We start from the raw sequence: 17441 nt of genomic DNA on the forward strand, positions 1-17441 counted from the left end.
TATCGTTTTTAAGATTTGTTATTTTATATTTGTAAATTGTAAATTTTTCATACATTATAATGTCATTTTTGTGAGTTGTATACTCCAAAGCAATTGTTAAAATATAAGACGCGTTAGGTCCGTTTCACATAAACACGTATGATATGCGTCCATGTGAAACGGTCCTTAAAGTATCAAGTTCATATATAAAATTAAATATAGTATAATACAAGTAAACAAAATGATATAATATTGGTTAATATTTATTTTCTCAGGCATTACTTGTTAAAAATTCAAATCAACTCGTTCAGCTCTGTACATTTCTATAAGATACAAGTTATGCCACAAAATCCCCAAAAAAACTTAATACAATTATAAGATAATCACAAAGCAACAGATGAAACTGTGCATGATACAATGGATTAAAAATACAATTTTTAATGATATTAACCATGTGATATGTTAGATCTTCAATGTAAACCGAATAGATAAGTGAAATATAGGTATGGTCTTAAATTCTTAAATGGGTTTTTGGTTAACCCATAGATAGTAATTATATTATATTAAATGTATTAAACTCTCAGCTCAGCAGTGAATGTATTGGTGTTGCAATACTGTGTTTTATTTTTTTAAATTTATTAACATGTCTATTATTGCCATTTGGAGCATTAAAAATAGTTCTATTTCTATCTTAAACATTGAGGGTGGTTTCAGGTAATTAATTTGATCTAGTTGATACTTTGAGGGGTCAAAAGTAAAAAATGTCTGATACCTTTCAAAATGACGGAATATTAAATCAAAACTTAAATTATGCCTGTCCAAAACTAGACGATTTACGATTTATAATAATGAAATAATGGCTATAGATTGCCTACCCAAAGCGCCGTCCTGAATTTATTCAATTTTATGGTAAAAGTGAACAAATATCGGCAAACGTAGATAGAACAATCAACAACAATTATTGTCTTAGACTCTCCCTACTTTTCAATCAGCACTTCCTTGTACTACAATTATTATATATTAATATCCAAATCAGTTATTCATAAAACTGCTGGTGATTGATAGTACACTCATTTGGTAGTCATATAAAGACATAAAGTAAACATCTTAATAGATTTATTTTAGGTATGTAAACCTACCTCTACAAATTGAATAAAATATGTTTAACTTAGGTACGAGAATATAAAAATGAATATACTTACAGATATTATCTACACATTTTAAATTGTAAATTGTACTTGTATAATTAGTCCACAAGTTAATATTACAAGTTTACATTTTAGTCCATGTGTCTAATTAATACAAAACATCTAAAAAGTATACCCATTTATCAATGGTGTGCATATACATATGTGCAAATATTAAGATAACAATAAAATCTAGAGTCGTTAAATTATATTTTTTATGACGATAAATGCAAATTATAATAACACAAAAAACATTCCTAGTATAATTCATAAGGGTTTAACGAATTTTGTAAGGAATATTTACATTCAAATATATTTGAGTTTAAACAAAGTGTTAATGATTCTTAGGTTCAGCAGTGAGGTGTAGCCTGCAAGTAGGGTTTTGAATAGCTGCTATTGGAATATTAGAACGTTGATAAATGTGATGATCTGACAAAAACATTACCTATGTGGCTATGTCACATTGTCACACGAGGTACCTATTGCAGGCGGCAACCTATAGTGACTAGCATGCAATTCGCAGTGCACTTAGCACTTAAATCAAAAATATGCACCAGGTGTAGTTATTTGTTGTACGATTACATTTTAAAAAACGCGACTTGTGCATACGTAAAATAACACATCTCGTTTCAAACGACAACAGTGAATCGGCCGTGAATGTATCATGAATGCAACCCGCGGTTGCCGCAACGATATTTCTGAATTGCTCTCGTCGGCCGAAAGATAAAGTCGTTATAGTACTTGATCCTCGATAGGTTCATGTAGATGATCATCATTTTTCTCCGTGATATCATTATTCATTCCTAACGTATTTAAAAAAGCTGTACATTTGCGGTTTATACATCGCCATTTTATTTCGCCTGAAGCTAACGGACGAGTTACTTTAGAATATTTAAAATTTTATAAAACGAAAAGTGGTTGTCCACGTTGGGATTCAACTATGCGTGCCATCGTCACAGTTGTGTAAACACTACTGAAACGTCGTTTCAAAAGTCCAATACAAAAAAGAAATTATTTGTCTCAATGTATTTATATAATAACACTATATATTTTAACACTCGTTAACACGATAAAGTAAATAGATACGTTGAAATCAGATCAAATTATGTCGTGCTTATTATATTTAATTGGTCAAAGTTAACGACCAACCTTTTTTATCACCTGACATTTTCGGGCCGAATCGATTTATTTTACTACCTGTAATTTCCGGGCCGAGTTTACAACAAAAAAGGTAACTTCGGGCCCAGTTTACATTTGCCTGTTCATGCAACCCAGCATAAGTCTGATAATATTAAAAATTGTATTAGTTGTTCTATGTATTGTTCTTTAATAATACGAGTAGGTAACCATAAGGATGTAATGACATTTGTTTTTGGTGATTTTAGACAAATATTTTATCGATAATGATACCAGTTACCTACCTGCGTGTCAAATAATCGAGGGTTTATCGTTTATTTTTATTATTTACAAAAGCACGGAGCGTGTCTCAAGTTTTCAACATTTAGCATGTGTGTCATAATTGCAATTTTTTTAAATATGGTTTTAGGAGACTGTTACTTTATGCTAGTTACTATGTTAATATTATATATTATAGAGCGACGCCAGTTATTATGGCTATCACCCAAAATGTGGTCTACCAATAATATTTTAAAGTATATTTGAGTTGTTGTTTGTTTGTATACTACGTTTTTATGAGTTTCCATCCTTATTGAGAGTCTCTAGACTCTAATACTTACAAATTGTATTCTCCTCGGAATAATATTAATTAGATTGGTAACTCTATGACGTGTAATATTGATTTATTTAATATACATATCACTGAGTTAACTGCTTCATTATATTTATTATAAATTAAATAAACTCAATCATGTTGTAACCTTTATCTTTTTATTTAAGATCTTTTTTTTTCTTCTTTTTATTCTTTTCGTTAAATCACTATATAGGTACCTACCTACCTACCTACCTATATAATTATCTTTTGATATAATATTTTTAATTGATAGATATCGATTTAATTTATCATAATTTACCTAAAGTTATTTCTATACTTGTTCACATTGAAACTGTCACTAAATAAATTATTGTAAATTGGAATATTTTCCGTAATAAAGATAATTATTATAAATTTGAGATATCCAATACTAATTTATCTCATGATAATATTTTAAAAGTTAAATAGGTACCAAAGTAAAAATAATAAATAATATATTCAGACATATCCGTATGCTACGCAGTAATGCTAATGCGAATATATACGATTGAATATGAACCATGTATACAGGGTGTATCAGAAAGAACCTACAGATTTAACAAACTAGTTATGTCTAACTATGTAATAACTTTTATACTACATGTTTTAATTTTGTTTTAATTTATGGTTATTGTCAATGATATAATATACAAAAAAAAAATATAGATAAGAACAACAGTTATTGCATAGTTATATTTGATTACACTTGTCGGCCATATTCTGTTATACACCCTGCAATACCTATATTATTCTAAACTAATTGCAACAGAATTTTTAATGAGAATAACAAAAGGAGTTTTTAATTAAATTTAACAAATTAATAAATTTACATTGCCCGAATGAAATCATAATAATTGTATGATAGAACGCGCCCAAAGTCCAGACAATTTTATTTTGTTATTAATATTATTATTATGAGCTACGTTTCGTATACTTATAGACTAGTTTTGGTATACCTCAGTATAATAATACTATATAGTTTACAACGCACAATTATTATATAATATTGAATACATTAATATAATATCAGAGTGTTATAGAAATTATGGAATGAAGGTAAATTTCTCGACCTCGAGTTATCGTAAAAAAATGTTGTAAAGGACGTATTTTATTAATCGGATCCCAAAGGTATAATATGAAGTGCCATAAATTAGCATGTTACACTATATACATAAAATAATAATATTATCGTATTGATTGCATCCCAGGGTTATTGAAACAACTATCCTATTTCTGTTCCAGTTGCGTTTACAGTTGACTAAAATATAGAGATGTCGTATTTTATTATATAGGTACGATGTACTTAATAAAATATATAATAATTTGTGTTAATATACATAATATATTATAAAGTATAGATTATAAATACGTCTTAAATACTATCGTAATTCATAGCTCGTTAAAAATTAACTAATTAACTATTTATTCTTTGTTTATAATTGAAGTGTATCGTAATAATATTATCCAAACTCATACGTTCTTCATTTACCAACGCATATTTAAAATTCGTATGTAGATACCAAGCTGACGAGGTTATTCATACCTACCTATAAATGTCGGGTCCTGTTCACGAAGATCCCCCTCCACCCTCGAGTAACAGAGTTGATTCCAAATCAGTGGCAATGTTTTGCAACTAATTTTTAACTGTTTGCAACCCAAAATTGTCATAATTGTCATCGATTTTTAATAGGTGATTGAGGGAAGGGAAACTTCACGTAGCCCAGAGTTGTCACATCGGTTCTACAAACTGGCAAACATTTATTATAAAATATTGACACTAATTTGGAATGGATCCGATGACATGGAGAAGAAAACTTAATAAAAAATTGAAATACATATTATGTACCTACGTTTTTATTCAACTTACCTAAATTTTAAATACATTTACAAGGTATACTTTTGAATACTATACATGTTCAAAATTCGACTTTTATAAAATTGTATTGAAATTCTCAGAAAAGATACTTTACTCAGGAATTAAAAATTAAAAATATATGCTGTCATTCGACAATGTAACAACTTTGAAAAACCATGAACAAACATCGTTGTTTTGCAATTATTACTTTAAATTACTTTAAAAAAATATTTCCAAAAACTTTTCAATACAATGATATTAGTATGTATCACTTTCCCTTATAATAGTTGGAATCTCATATGAATATGATCTGGTTTGGAATGTGTAATTAATAATGTATGATGTCATTCAAAAAAATAAAAATTTAAAAAGTCCTTAGTAACAAAACAATGTTTTGTAATGATTTCTTTGAATCTTGTATGAAAACAATTTTTTTCAAAAACATAAATACTTTTCGATTTATAATGACTAATGAGTGTGTTGTTGTTAAAAAGTGTCAATGTTACGTAACATTCCATACAGGCATGTATATACATTATGGAGGACATACCTTTATAGATATATTATACTTTGCATTGATTACCAAAGCACAAAATGAATTTGACTTTTCTTATTGTAGATATAATAACTACCTACTGAGATCTGATACTATGGACTATGGTAGATTGTATGTACTATCGAGGCTGTATTTGGTACTTAACAGTATATAGGTACTGCAGTCTGCATGCCACCAGCTGCCATATAAAAGTATAAATATATTTCATAACTCCACCACAAGATATTTTCTTACTCGATTTCTTCCTGTGAATCTCTTCGACACCCCGCAATACTCATTACTGAGTCAAGTTAACGAAGAAATAAAATAAAAAGAGTCATTTGTTGCACACAACGCGCATATTCTGGTATAATCTTCGAACAAAAATATTTGCGCTATATCTGCATTATAGGTTAGTGTACTTAATAATGTATATAATATGTTATATACCTATAATTTAAAATGAAATCGTAGACAACACGAAAACTGGCTTAGGCCAAATAGCTAAAATAGGTAATTTCGACAGAAAAATAATAACATAATAGGCGAGATGAATGAAACATTAATTAAATTCACTTTTCATTATTCAACGTTCGCTTGGACGAAAAGTGGAATGTAATATCCAGGCCCGAGGCCACTGAGTAAAATATAATAATAATATGCTAAACCAAAAAAATAAAATATTTATTCGTCAGAACAGACGAAATAATCAAAGCCTAGTTTCAATTACTCGTTTGATAAAATATTTATTGTCAAATTGGAGACAATCAATCTCGATACCTTTGTATTTTTTTCTTGTGTTACATAAAAGTAATAAATTCACCAATATATAGTGACACTCCTATACATAGATAAATATTATTATGTTGTATAAATATTTGCACCGTCGATAGTTTTATTATTAAAAAACACACGCACAATATTACATACCTACATAAGGAATGATTATATAAATTTACTATTCATGAAATCTAAATTAGAACCTTACAAATGGTCGAAAAGATGAAATGTTGACGTTCGTATTTTATGTACACAATATGCATTTTTCCCAATAAAAATGTATTACATTAAGCAAACTTTATTAATATTTAAAACTTAACATATGAATGTACGGGCCAAGCCGTTTTGTTTGATCACAACAAATGGGTTTAATACTCGCACAATAAATGACTTAAGCCTACACCGTACGACTATATAATATTTCAATTGAAACTTATGCATCCGATTGTGTATATGATTTTATCGTTTGATTAACTTAGTTTTTCAATAAAATGTCGGTCACGAATAAAGATTTCTACGAAGATATAAGATCAACGTTAATGCTGTACAAAATTATGGGACTAACGAGCCTTAAAAATGTATTTTATGGTCGAATAGATTTTCAATGGGGACCTAATCTTATATGGCCACTGGTATGTATTTAAAAACAAGTAACTAATATGTATATCAGGTATATCCTAACACTATTATAGGTATTATTATTTATAAATTATAATATACCTATTACCTAATATGTATTAGGTAATTAGTAATTACTATTACTTACTAACAGATTAAAATTTTGAGGTCCCTACATCTTAAGTATACCTACATTAGAACTAAATTGTTATTACCTAAGAACATTTTTACAAGTTTAGAACTACAACATGCTTTACCTACCTAAATATCAAAATAAAATTATAAAACACATTCAAAACAACCATATAAATTTCTCGTAAGAAATTAAAAGTAATTAAAAAAATACTCATAATTAATTCAAATGTTTGTTTTTATTTAACTACCTACCTATATACGATTTAATTTAATTCTTTATTATTTTCTTTTAAGGCTCTACATTTAAGTACCTATTTCATACTTATGTATAATTTCTAAATTATCATTTATAATAATTTTTGTAATCGTCATCCAGACAACGTTGAATGACGAATGTTCATTATAGTTATTACTTATTAGCGAGTAAGCTAATATTGTTGTGTAATATATATGAAATATAAATGATATTTAAATGAGTAATTTAGGTATTTAGGTAGGTATACAATTTTTTTTTATATGTGGCATATTTATTATTTTGATTTTTGAGAAAAGGAATTTTCAATAAAATTTTCAATATTCGACTATGAGAGTTTAGTAAATATGAAGAGTAATTACTATCAATTATTCGATATACCTACTTCATTACTTGTATAGGTACAATTACAGAGAGAAGTTTTTGTAATAATGTCTTTTATAATTTTTTGTGGTAGATTGATTCTGCTTAATTGAGTTGTAGTAAGTATTGAAAGTTTGATGTTAACGTCGAATGTTTATTAAACTTGTTATTTCTGTGTACATTGTATGATATAATAAACAATGTTGAATATAATATCAAAAAATTTGTCACTCGAATATTTTACAAAATGTTATAAGTAAAAAATTATATCATTGATTATGAAAAAAAAACATAACACATTTAGTTAATACAAGTATCTTGTTGATACAAAAGAAGATAGAATTGGAGAACTGACCACAGTGATCGATTTCAAACGACTGAACGTTAAGTATTGTCTAAATACAAAATTGTATAATAGAGTTGAACAACGAGTTAACCTTTCGTTAATAAACAGTGAATCAATTAAATTAAATTAGAAAGTTAAGGAATTGCTGCGATTGGCCACCATATATCCCTATTTGTTATTAAAAAAAAATCAATCGATTACAAGAAGTTTAAAATAGGTAAAAATTGCTTATGTATTTTAAATTTTAAATTTTAAATTATTATTCAAATATTTTGTATTGATTTGTATATATTTTATTTTTGTGTAAGATCATCAATGAAAATTTTTAGTACTATAAAAAATATATGAGGAAGAAAAACATTTGTTAAAATCTATTAACATTTAATACTGTTATTAAAATTATTATTTGGTAACCTTGGTCACCAAAATTTTGGACCGTCCTCGCTCAGAATCGTTTTCTTCGAATACAATGATTTATCATTCAAATTTAACACATCAATTACATTGCCAACTCAATGACGAGTTACACTTGACACCTACTTAACAGCAGAGCGGTTACCTATCTGACTGTTTTTTATAAATTATTATTTGCAACATATAGCCGAATAACATCAACCTTCATGATGATTTGATTAAAGATTTCATATTTTATTCTAATTCGAAAACAAACTGCTTATTTTTTAAATACAATTTTTTAATTATCTTTAAACTAAACAAAACATCATGTCTGATCTGAAATTCAAAACTGGACAGCTTAAAATGTCTGCTTGCTTATTAAAAACCTGAAAAACTGTAAACAGTACCATATAATGTAATTCCATAAAATATGAATTATATTGCAATACGCATTTTCATGATCGGTAGTAGACATTTTTAATCATACCGTGTTTTCAATGATTGTCGATCAAGGTAACATACATAACGCCATGCTATTTGTTGGTGTTGAAAGCCATAAGAAATCCGACAGCTACCCTGTGGTTTTGGACGATAAATTTCATACTGAGGGAATTTCTAAGTCAACTGACGTCGATCTACGTCGACATGCGTTTGCCGAAAATCATCGAGAACACAAACCGGTTCGATTCGAAATAAGGTCGGCCTACGGAACAAAGAACTCGGCCCCGCTACTACGTGATCGCCTATCTGGGATGTACGTTTACGTTGCTCGCGTGCGGCTGCATTGATATTTTGGTAAACAAAATTTCGGCCAAAGTGTTCTACGAATCGGTTTTGAGGTATGCGTTTTAAAATAGTGGCATCGCCATAATCACCGATAATATATTAAATCTATTAGGAACTCACGAGCAGACCTAGACGCAGATCTAGAAATTTCAAATGATGTGAAAAGATGGTTAAGGTTTTTTTTTTTTAGACAGCCGAAAAATATAAAAAATTATAGTTTTTCAAAATAGTTTCAAAATTGATATTGACAAAAAAAAATTAATCTCTGTCAATGTTTTCACCAGTACATTTCTAGTGATACCGGGCAATTGCCACCTGTAAAAATACATTAAATTCCCACCCATAATATTATATACTATGAATTATGACGCAAGGATATTGTGTTTCTACTTCTTTTTTATATTCCAGTTAGATCAAGTTAAGACATCTTGTGTTACATTTTCAAGCCCGAGGTATTAAAATGAAACATTTTATGAATTTTGATATTTAAAAAGGATTTGAACGTTTTAATATATTTATTTTAGAACCTGCGAACAACATTTTCAATTTATTTATCTGAAAAATCGTAATTACATGTTTACATTTTGAAAAGTCAAATACTTTGATAATTAAATTTGTTTAAAAGTTAGATCTCAATAAAATACAAAATTAGAAATCCAAACACGCTTTCAAAATCCATATCATGGAATTAGATCAATCAGTATTCAGAACATCTAAATGAAAATAAAACATCGTATCATGAAAACCAGTCCGATTCGAATCCCTTCAAGTGAAATAAAATGTGCTGCTATGTATCATAAAGGGTGGCAAATATCGAAAATATCCTATTCTTCGATTGTCAATCGACCAAATTCCAAAAAAAATAAATGTATAATTTATTAGTTTATTGAGAAATTAAGTATTTAAACACAATATCGTATAACATTATAGCACATAAAGGGGGAATAGCCCTTTACCATACCATATAGGCATATAGCCCTTACTCTTCTCTGATCTGCGTCTGCAGTCGCACATAAACGTATCGTACAAACAAAATGATATTGTTATCTGGGCACGCGGCACTGTTGAAATCACAGTTATTACTTATTAGGTGTTAAAGTCGGACACATTGAATTTAAATAATATGCACTGCAGAAAATACATTCGTAATCGTGTATAATATAAACTGCAGTGAAGAAAGTAGTTTATATTTATTTCGCACGTAAGGAAATTGACCAACAGAGACCATAATATGGGTAGGCACATATGTAGACGTGGGTGTATGGTGTTTTCTTATTATTATCATTATAATGTTACATAAAGTCGTAATATTATTACCAACTCGAGTCTATATATTATACTTAACTACCTATTATTGTTAAAATATTTTTCTTTATTTCGTTATAATAATATATCAGTTTTACAAAAGTAGGTAAATTGCAGCCGTATGGGTTACTTCAGTGTATACATGATATATTGATACAGTATAGTCTACGTAGGTACCCAATAACTAAACGAGTGCACGGGCGATGGAAATACAAAATACTATAATAAATTATATTATTTCTCTATAAAAACTAACACAGGACGCGTTTCTATAGACGATACTGCGGTGGAGTAGATTTGTGTAGCAAATTGTTCATCATCCGGTAATCCGGTTATCTGCGAACAAAATATAGAACGCAACGTTTTTTAGCGAACGATTTTAAACATCTCTCCGCAAACCCACAAAAATATAATATTTTACTGACTTTTCTTTTTTTTTATTCATTTTCTATTTTTTTCCTATTATTTGCTAGTTTATAGTTATTAAAATATGACATGCAAGGTATAAATGTCCAAGAGAATTTTTTATTTAGTGGGCGGGTGTGCATCCCGCGTAGGTGTGAATGTGTGATTAGGAATTTGAATTTTCTAAAACATTGCGTATTTTACTGCCCACTCGTCAGTCCATATTATATTACTCTCTTTGCGGGTCTGTAGAAACTAGATACGAACTCCTATATAGTGTGTCCCGAAAGCAAAGCACAATCATCCTAGTTGTCTTCACGGCCAATCTATATTACGCATCTAAATTGATAGGTTTTTTTTCAACAATACACGTCATAAGCCATTAAATCGAAATTTGTAGAGGGACTCGGGACACACTGCCTGTACATTGTTAACATAAAACCATTGTATTTCGCGCGCATACGATATAATATATATACTATGTCTCCATTTGTTACCACGCTGCCGCAGGTACATGAGTTCGATATTTCCGCTGCTGTACTTGCTGTTCTGCGACGAGATGTGCGTCCGCTTCCGGTCGTTGCGCACGCGGTGGCGCATGGAAGTGGCCAAGGTGCTCGCTTCCACGCCGCGTACCACGTGTCAAGTACTGGAATCGGAGCGGCTGGCGCACGCACAGCTCTGCGACCTCGTCGAGGAGGTGAGCGTAGCATTCGGACCCCGGCTCACCACGTACTTGCTTTTCGTGTTCCTCGAGCACCTGGCGCGGTTCTACTTCGACACATACGTGATGCCCACCTACAGGTATAAACATTCAGCGCTGGAGAACAAGGGCGTCAGCATGCTGGAGTCGTTGATGTTCCTGGGGCATGCCTGGATCGGTACATACCTGGTCGCCTATCTGTCCGACACGCTCACGGAATCTGTAATTAGATACATAATATTATTACGTCACTGCACGCATAAAGTCAGCAGAGATAGATGATAATGCACGGGTATAATATAACGATAAATAAAGAGCTGGACGGAGGCCCGTGTATAAGATGTCACACGACATTGCGAAATGCGTGTTCATTTCGTGAATTAATCGCTAATTAGCTGTATTTAAATGAGACAAATCCCTTTTTGCAGAGTACGTTTGCCCACTGCAGTATGAAAATAATATTACAGATCGTGTTGTATAATATTTCCCAGAATGCAGGTACATGTATCAACAGTGAATTGTGCAAAAACGTCGTCCAAGACTATTAGCATTTAATAATTCAGAAAATTATACACGAACGTGTTATAATTATTAATATTTTAATAAAAACAAAAAATAATGTAATACGGTTTACCATCCGTTTACCATTATATTATAAAATGTTTTTTCGGCATGATACGTACAATTACATAACAACTATTGTGTTTGTACTCTTCACTTAACTGTGTTCAGTATAAATACCGTATAATAATAAAATTGTTGTTCAATAGGTAAGCTTACCTATTAGGTATATATATGAAATAATAATATACATTGTTAGTGGTTTTTCCTAGTGTTTCATATTATGATATATTTTATCAAATCAATGTGTTCTATTCCAACATTATGATATTAAAATATCAATATTTTGAAAAACATTTCTGCTTCGGGGCATAAAATTCAAAACAAATATTTTTGTCGTTTGGAAAAAATTAAAAAAAATTAAATTAAGCTATAAAAAAGAAAAACATTTTTTAAACTATGAAAAGCAATTATTTTAAATCACTAGAGATGCACAAGTAAAATAATTGTAGCTCAATTAACGAGTGGATTGATTATGACGTCTAGTTCACGAAAAAGGTATTTTTCAACCTAAGAAGCTACACTAATAGTTGTTACAATCCACTCTGATTATCTGTACAGTTAACTTAAAAGACGTCGGGGGTGATTAACATTTTATGAATCCGTGACAAATGCTTTGAGGGAAACAAGTAAATTATTATAAGACCATTAAGACCCAGTGTTGCCCAACCACGGGGAGAAGCACTCGTAGCTGAATGTGGCTTTTGAGAATTTTTAGGTGGAGAGTACTTACAAATCGGAAAAGGCAGTAAGCGACCAAAAAAAGTTGGGAATCCCTGGTCTAAACTTATTCTATTTATTATAAAGTAATTTGAGACTACCGACAGGTTAGGTTTACCTATTTAATATACCTACATATACCTATAGTAAGTAGACCTGAATCTGGAACTCACGTGTTTGATCGTCATTGTCATTTGAGATCATATTACCTATCTCGTTATCGAAATGTTTTCGCCTGACCACATGAACATTATTTAAAAACACTCTAGTATCCGAGACAAAAATTAGTTTTCAACTATAACACACGACTTCCTATGCCATCCTCTAACTAAATAATAAAATAAGGCACGGTCTTCATATAAATTTAATTATTGCCGTGAAAATCAGCGATATTAAAATAATATTATGTACAATTGTCTATAGAGCAAAGAAATTATAACAGACTTAAGAAACATACCGATATGGAAATTACCCCAAGACTGCTCTGAACAGGTATATAATGAATTATAGTTATAAACATAAGTAACTAATTAATTTAAATCTAAAAATATATGATTCAGGTTATACATACAATTTTATAGAATCGTATTTAATATTTAAATAATAATAATATGTATTTAATTTCCTTTTCTGGCTTCCAGGTTACGTTAAAAATATAACATTTTTTTTCACAATGGGTACTTCCTTTACTTAAATGACAAATTGTTTTCATATATTTACATTTTCATTTGTTTTAACAGCTTAATAATTATTTATTTCTGAGAACTCCAAATATCTACAGGTTACACGTGGAAAATATTTTCAGTTTTATCCCAGATGATTATTTAACTTAATAGAAATCTCTGATATCTATTATATTTTTTTACAAACACTATTAAAAAAACAATTTTAAATATTCATATTAGATCTCATCATTTTAGGACAAGTTTTTAGCTTTTGAAAGAGTTACAATAACTTTTTGTTTTACATTATAATATGTATGTTGATGGATTGAAAACAATAAACTTAATAATAATAATAACTGCTATTCATGATAAAAAAATATCGTCTACCACCTTAATATGATTAAGTTATAACAAAATATTAACCATACTATACTTTTTTCCTTCAATACTTAAAATAACTGTAACCTATTCTGCAGTTTAACTCAATATGTATTAAATATTGCACAACTAAATTGTCTAAAATATTTAATAAATACAAATACATATCTATACCAAAACACACATATTATATTGTATAGTTTTAGATTTTGTCACGTTAATATATGTATAACAAAACGCAAATATGTATGTATTTTAATGAATGTATTGTACACTGTGCAGGTTACTTTCTTTATGTCTCAAGTACAGAATTCTCAAACCGTTATTACAGCTTCTGGTCTATTCACGGTCAATAAAACTATTCTATCGTCAGTAAGTATAATAGGAACAATAAACAATCATAATTTTTATCACCATCGCCATTCGTTTAATGGTGCTCATAAAATACCAGTCGAATTGATTTTGGGTTTCTTTTGGTGCGGTAAATAAACTGCAGCTGACTCCAGTGTTTGATAATAAATTGCATTATTGAAAAGTATGACATAAAAGTATATGCTAAGGGCTAACCAATTACACCAAGCCAATAACATTTAAAGTATCACTCGTAAGAATAAATATAGTTATACCACTACCTACTATTCAAAAAATACCAAAAACATTAATAATGTAAATAAACGAAACACTTTAAACTGTACTATACTGTGCTATACTAAATAATAGATATTTTTATTGGGGTGGAAATGTAATTTTGCAATTATTTAAAATCCATCACTATATAATGATCAGTATGTTGAGTACACTGCAAAGCATACGTCTTATCTCTACAAAAAATAAAAAATAAAAAACAATTTCACTTCAAGTCTTTGTGAGTGACGAATAATTTCTAAGAATATACGAACATACGTCATACTTAAGACGGATAGACGTGTATAGTCCACTCCACTCCAAACTACTCGGGTGAAGTGCTGTGTGGACGCATGTGTTATTACAGTAAATATTATAATACTATAAAATAATATGAGCCATTATTATCGCACTCGAATAACAATATTGAATATTCAACTGGGTGGGACTGTTTTTGTTCTTCAATTTTCCGAATTCTTTGAATTATGTATTCTTGACAGTGTCTACATATAGTACCTTTTTATATACATATTCGTCACTATGCATACAATACTCGTGTGGCACATTTATACTTTTAGCTACCATAAAAAGTGTTTTTCTAGACAATATTATACATAAAACATCGTTGTAAATCCAATAGAATCTGAATGTAAAACGTGCATAATTATATAATATGGTTGTTTCTCATAAATCGTATGGGAACGTGAATATTGTCAGCACACGTTTGTGTGTAAGAGATACCTATATATTATAAGCTTTAAGTGGTTTAAATGTGTTGACAAATCGTACATAACGCCAACGCGTTTGTGAATATTATTTTGCGTGGCATTGTACTCATTCATCGATAATTATTTATACCAATGTATGTACATAATATATAGCAACATGTAGTTCTGATTGTTCTATTTAATGATCAAAAATTATTTTAATATTACACAGCTTTGTTATTTTATAATATTATAAATTATTAAAATGTGTACGTATTAAATTACAATCATCAAAACGAATATTTCACAAAATATTTTTTTTACTTGCGAATCAATATATTTCTAAGATAACAATATTTGAATTCTGTAAAATATTATTACGGTTCGCATACCGTGTAGATTTATATGTATCATTATTTAATATTATTCATTAGTATTACAAATAATTTAATATAATACTTATTACTTATACGTATCCATATTATTGAACGCTCTGTAATTTATTCTCGTCTAATTATATTATCAAGGTTCGTTCATACTATTCTAGTATACTAATACATATTTTAGAATGCAAACATATTTTTCAACATTCTAATATAATAATGATAAAAATTTTTACTTAAAAAAAAAATCTAAATTGTACAAATACTGACCTAATATTTGTATCTCCAAGTTTTTATTGTACCTTACCGTCACCTTAAAAACATATCAGTAGGTACATCAGTATACACTTTTTCAATATTTAATTTTACGAGTATCAAGTCACCAAATCTCGTAAATTAAACTTGAAAACACACTTATTAATTAATATACTTAAACTAAATGCAATAATGTGTAAGGATATATTTTGGTGGATTATCATTGAGTAATAACCATAAAATATTCTACACTTGTATGAAATATAAAATTGCATAAAGATTTTTGGTAAAATTAACTGAATATCATATTATTATATAGGTAGTGTTTGATTGTAATTCGATGAATAAAAATTATGTTCAGTTGTCAATCATTTTTAAATATTTTAGGAATTTTTTTTTGGAAATATTTTATAGTTGAATATAATATAATAAAATTGTTAAGAAAAAATTATAGAAACCATAATATTACTATTCTCCAAATACTCAAACACAATTAATTAATAGGTACATGCACGATTATAATGATCATTAATAACTGCAAAACGATAAAAGCGAAATCTGAATCAAACAATAAAATAAACATTAAATGGCAATGTCAACATTTGGCAAATAGACACTAAATCACTAAAATTAAATATTTTCAAGTTTTTGTAAGCATATAATGCATATTTAATTCTTGGGTTTACAACTCCACGAGATGATGAAATAAGTAGATATTATATTATGATCATTTTATGTAGTTTACCAAACATGTATGATTAAAAACCAACATGATATTGAAATAATGAAATAGTTTAAGCTCTAAGACATAGTAATTATATTTCTCTAAAAATAAACTTAAGCATCTGTGATATTGTGAGACGTATTATTGAGGGTACTTATCTTCAATTACTTGTGTAGACATTATCGAAACAATAATGCATTTATAATTTATGAATACAAAACTTATTTACTGCAGTACTCCACGTTTTATAGACATACCTATTATATAAATATACAATTATAAAGTTTACGTTTTAATACCTATAGAATAAGTACATATGCACTTACCTATTACATTATTGTATGAACTTTCACTGTCATTGAGTAATCGGAAATTGTCTATGCACACATTATTTTTTGATATTTGTATAGAAATTGTGGTAGATGTGTTGATATTTAAATTTTGACCAACTCACATTTTTGTGTTTTTGTTGTTTTTTTAGATAATAATATCATTGGCTACGTACATTATAGTACTCATACAACTGGCGCCAGACTTAGGACGAGTATTTATCGAATAAATTGTGCAATATAAATAATAATAAATAACCATAATAATCATAAGTTACGAATACATTTAGAAATGTAATTTTACTAAACAATAACACACTCGCTTACTACCCACGCACACGGTGGCGACTCAGCCGATGCACTCTTTGGGGCACGCCCATGAAATAATGAAAAATAAAAACACGTCTCGAGGAATTTTTTCGTACACTTCAGGCATTCGTTGCCCTTCAAAAAATTCATATTAACAATCACCATCACATATTATATTTACCCGTTTGGATTGATCTCGTTTTGGTCAGGTTAAGCATAATTCGCCCAGGAAGTCAAACACTACGTAAATGGAACGATCGGATTTTTTTTTATTCTATGATTATTATTATTTAATTTTACATCGATAATGTTTCCCTCCATTATCTTCGG

At 29.0% G+C, this 17441-nt stretch overlaps 1 protein-coding gene and 1 long non-coding RNA gene across 3 annotated transcripts; one reads left to right on the forward strand and one right to left on the reverse strand.

Moving 5' to 3' along the window:
• Nucleotides 1-8507: 8507 nt before the first annotated feature.
• On the reverse strand, nucleotides 8508-11305 carry LOC111036828. The gene is made up of 3 exons (XR_002604809.1): nucleotides 11191-11305; nucleotides 8685-10624; nucleotides 8508-8591 (listed from the first exon to the last, which is right to left on the reverse strand). It is a non-coding gene; the product is annotated as an uncharacterized LOC111036828 (long non-coding RNA).
• On the forward strand, nucleotides 8934-17377 carry LOC111036825. Of its 2 annotated transcripts, none has more exons than XM_022319041.1 (4): nucleotides 8934-9036; nucleotides 11204-11618; nucleotides 13161-13229; nucleotides 14063-14577. In XM_022319041.1, the coding sequence occupies exons 2-4, from the start codon at nucleotides 11208-11210 to the stop codon at nucleotides 14267-14269; spliced, it is 687 nt and encodes a 228-aa protein (XP_022174733.1). In that variant the 5' UTR covers nucleotides 8934-9036; nucleotides 11204-11207; the 3' UTR covers nucleotides 14270-14577. The 2 variants fall into 2 exon arrangements, with proteins under 2 accessions (XP_022174733.1, XP_022174734.1); XM_022319042.1 differs by lacking the exon at nucleotides 8934-9036 and adding an exon at nucleotides 16955-17377 and having other exon boundaries at nucleotides 10966-11618; nucleotides 14063-14152.
• Nucleotides 17378-17441: the final 64 nt, after the last annotated feature.

Source organism: Myzus persicae, unplaced genomic scaffold (genome assembly GCF_001856785.1).
Source record: "Myzus persicae strain clone G006 unplaced genomic scaffold, MPER_G0061.0, whole genome shotgun sequence".
NCBI lineage: Eukaryota > Metazoa > Arthropoda > Insecta > Hemiptera > Aphididae > Myzus > Myzus persicae.

Bases quoted from the DNA above. Each gene is read 5' to 3' on its own strand.
- LOC111036825 (XM_022319041.1), top strand. From the start codon at position 11,208: ATGAGTTCGATATTTCCGCTGCTGTACTTGCTGTTCTGCGACGAGATG. The intron at 11,619-13,160 runs GTAATTAGATAC...AATTGTCTATAG, and splicing joins CCGACACGCTCACGGAATCT to AGCAAAGAAATTATAACAGA. The intron at 13,230-14,062 runs GTATATAATGAA...TACACTGTGCAG, and splicing joins CCCAAGACTGCTCTGAACAG to GTTACTTTCTTTATGTCTCA.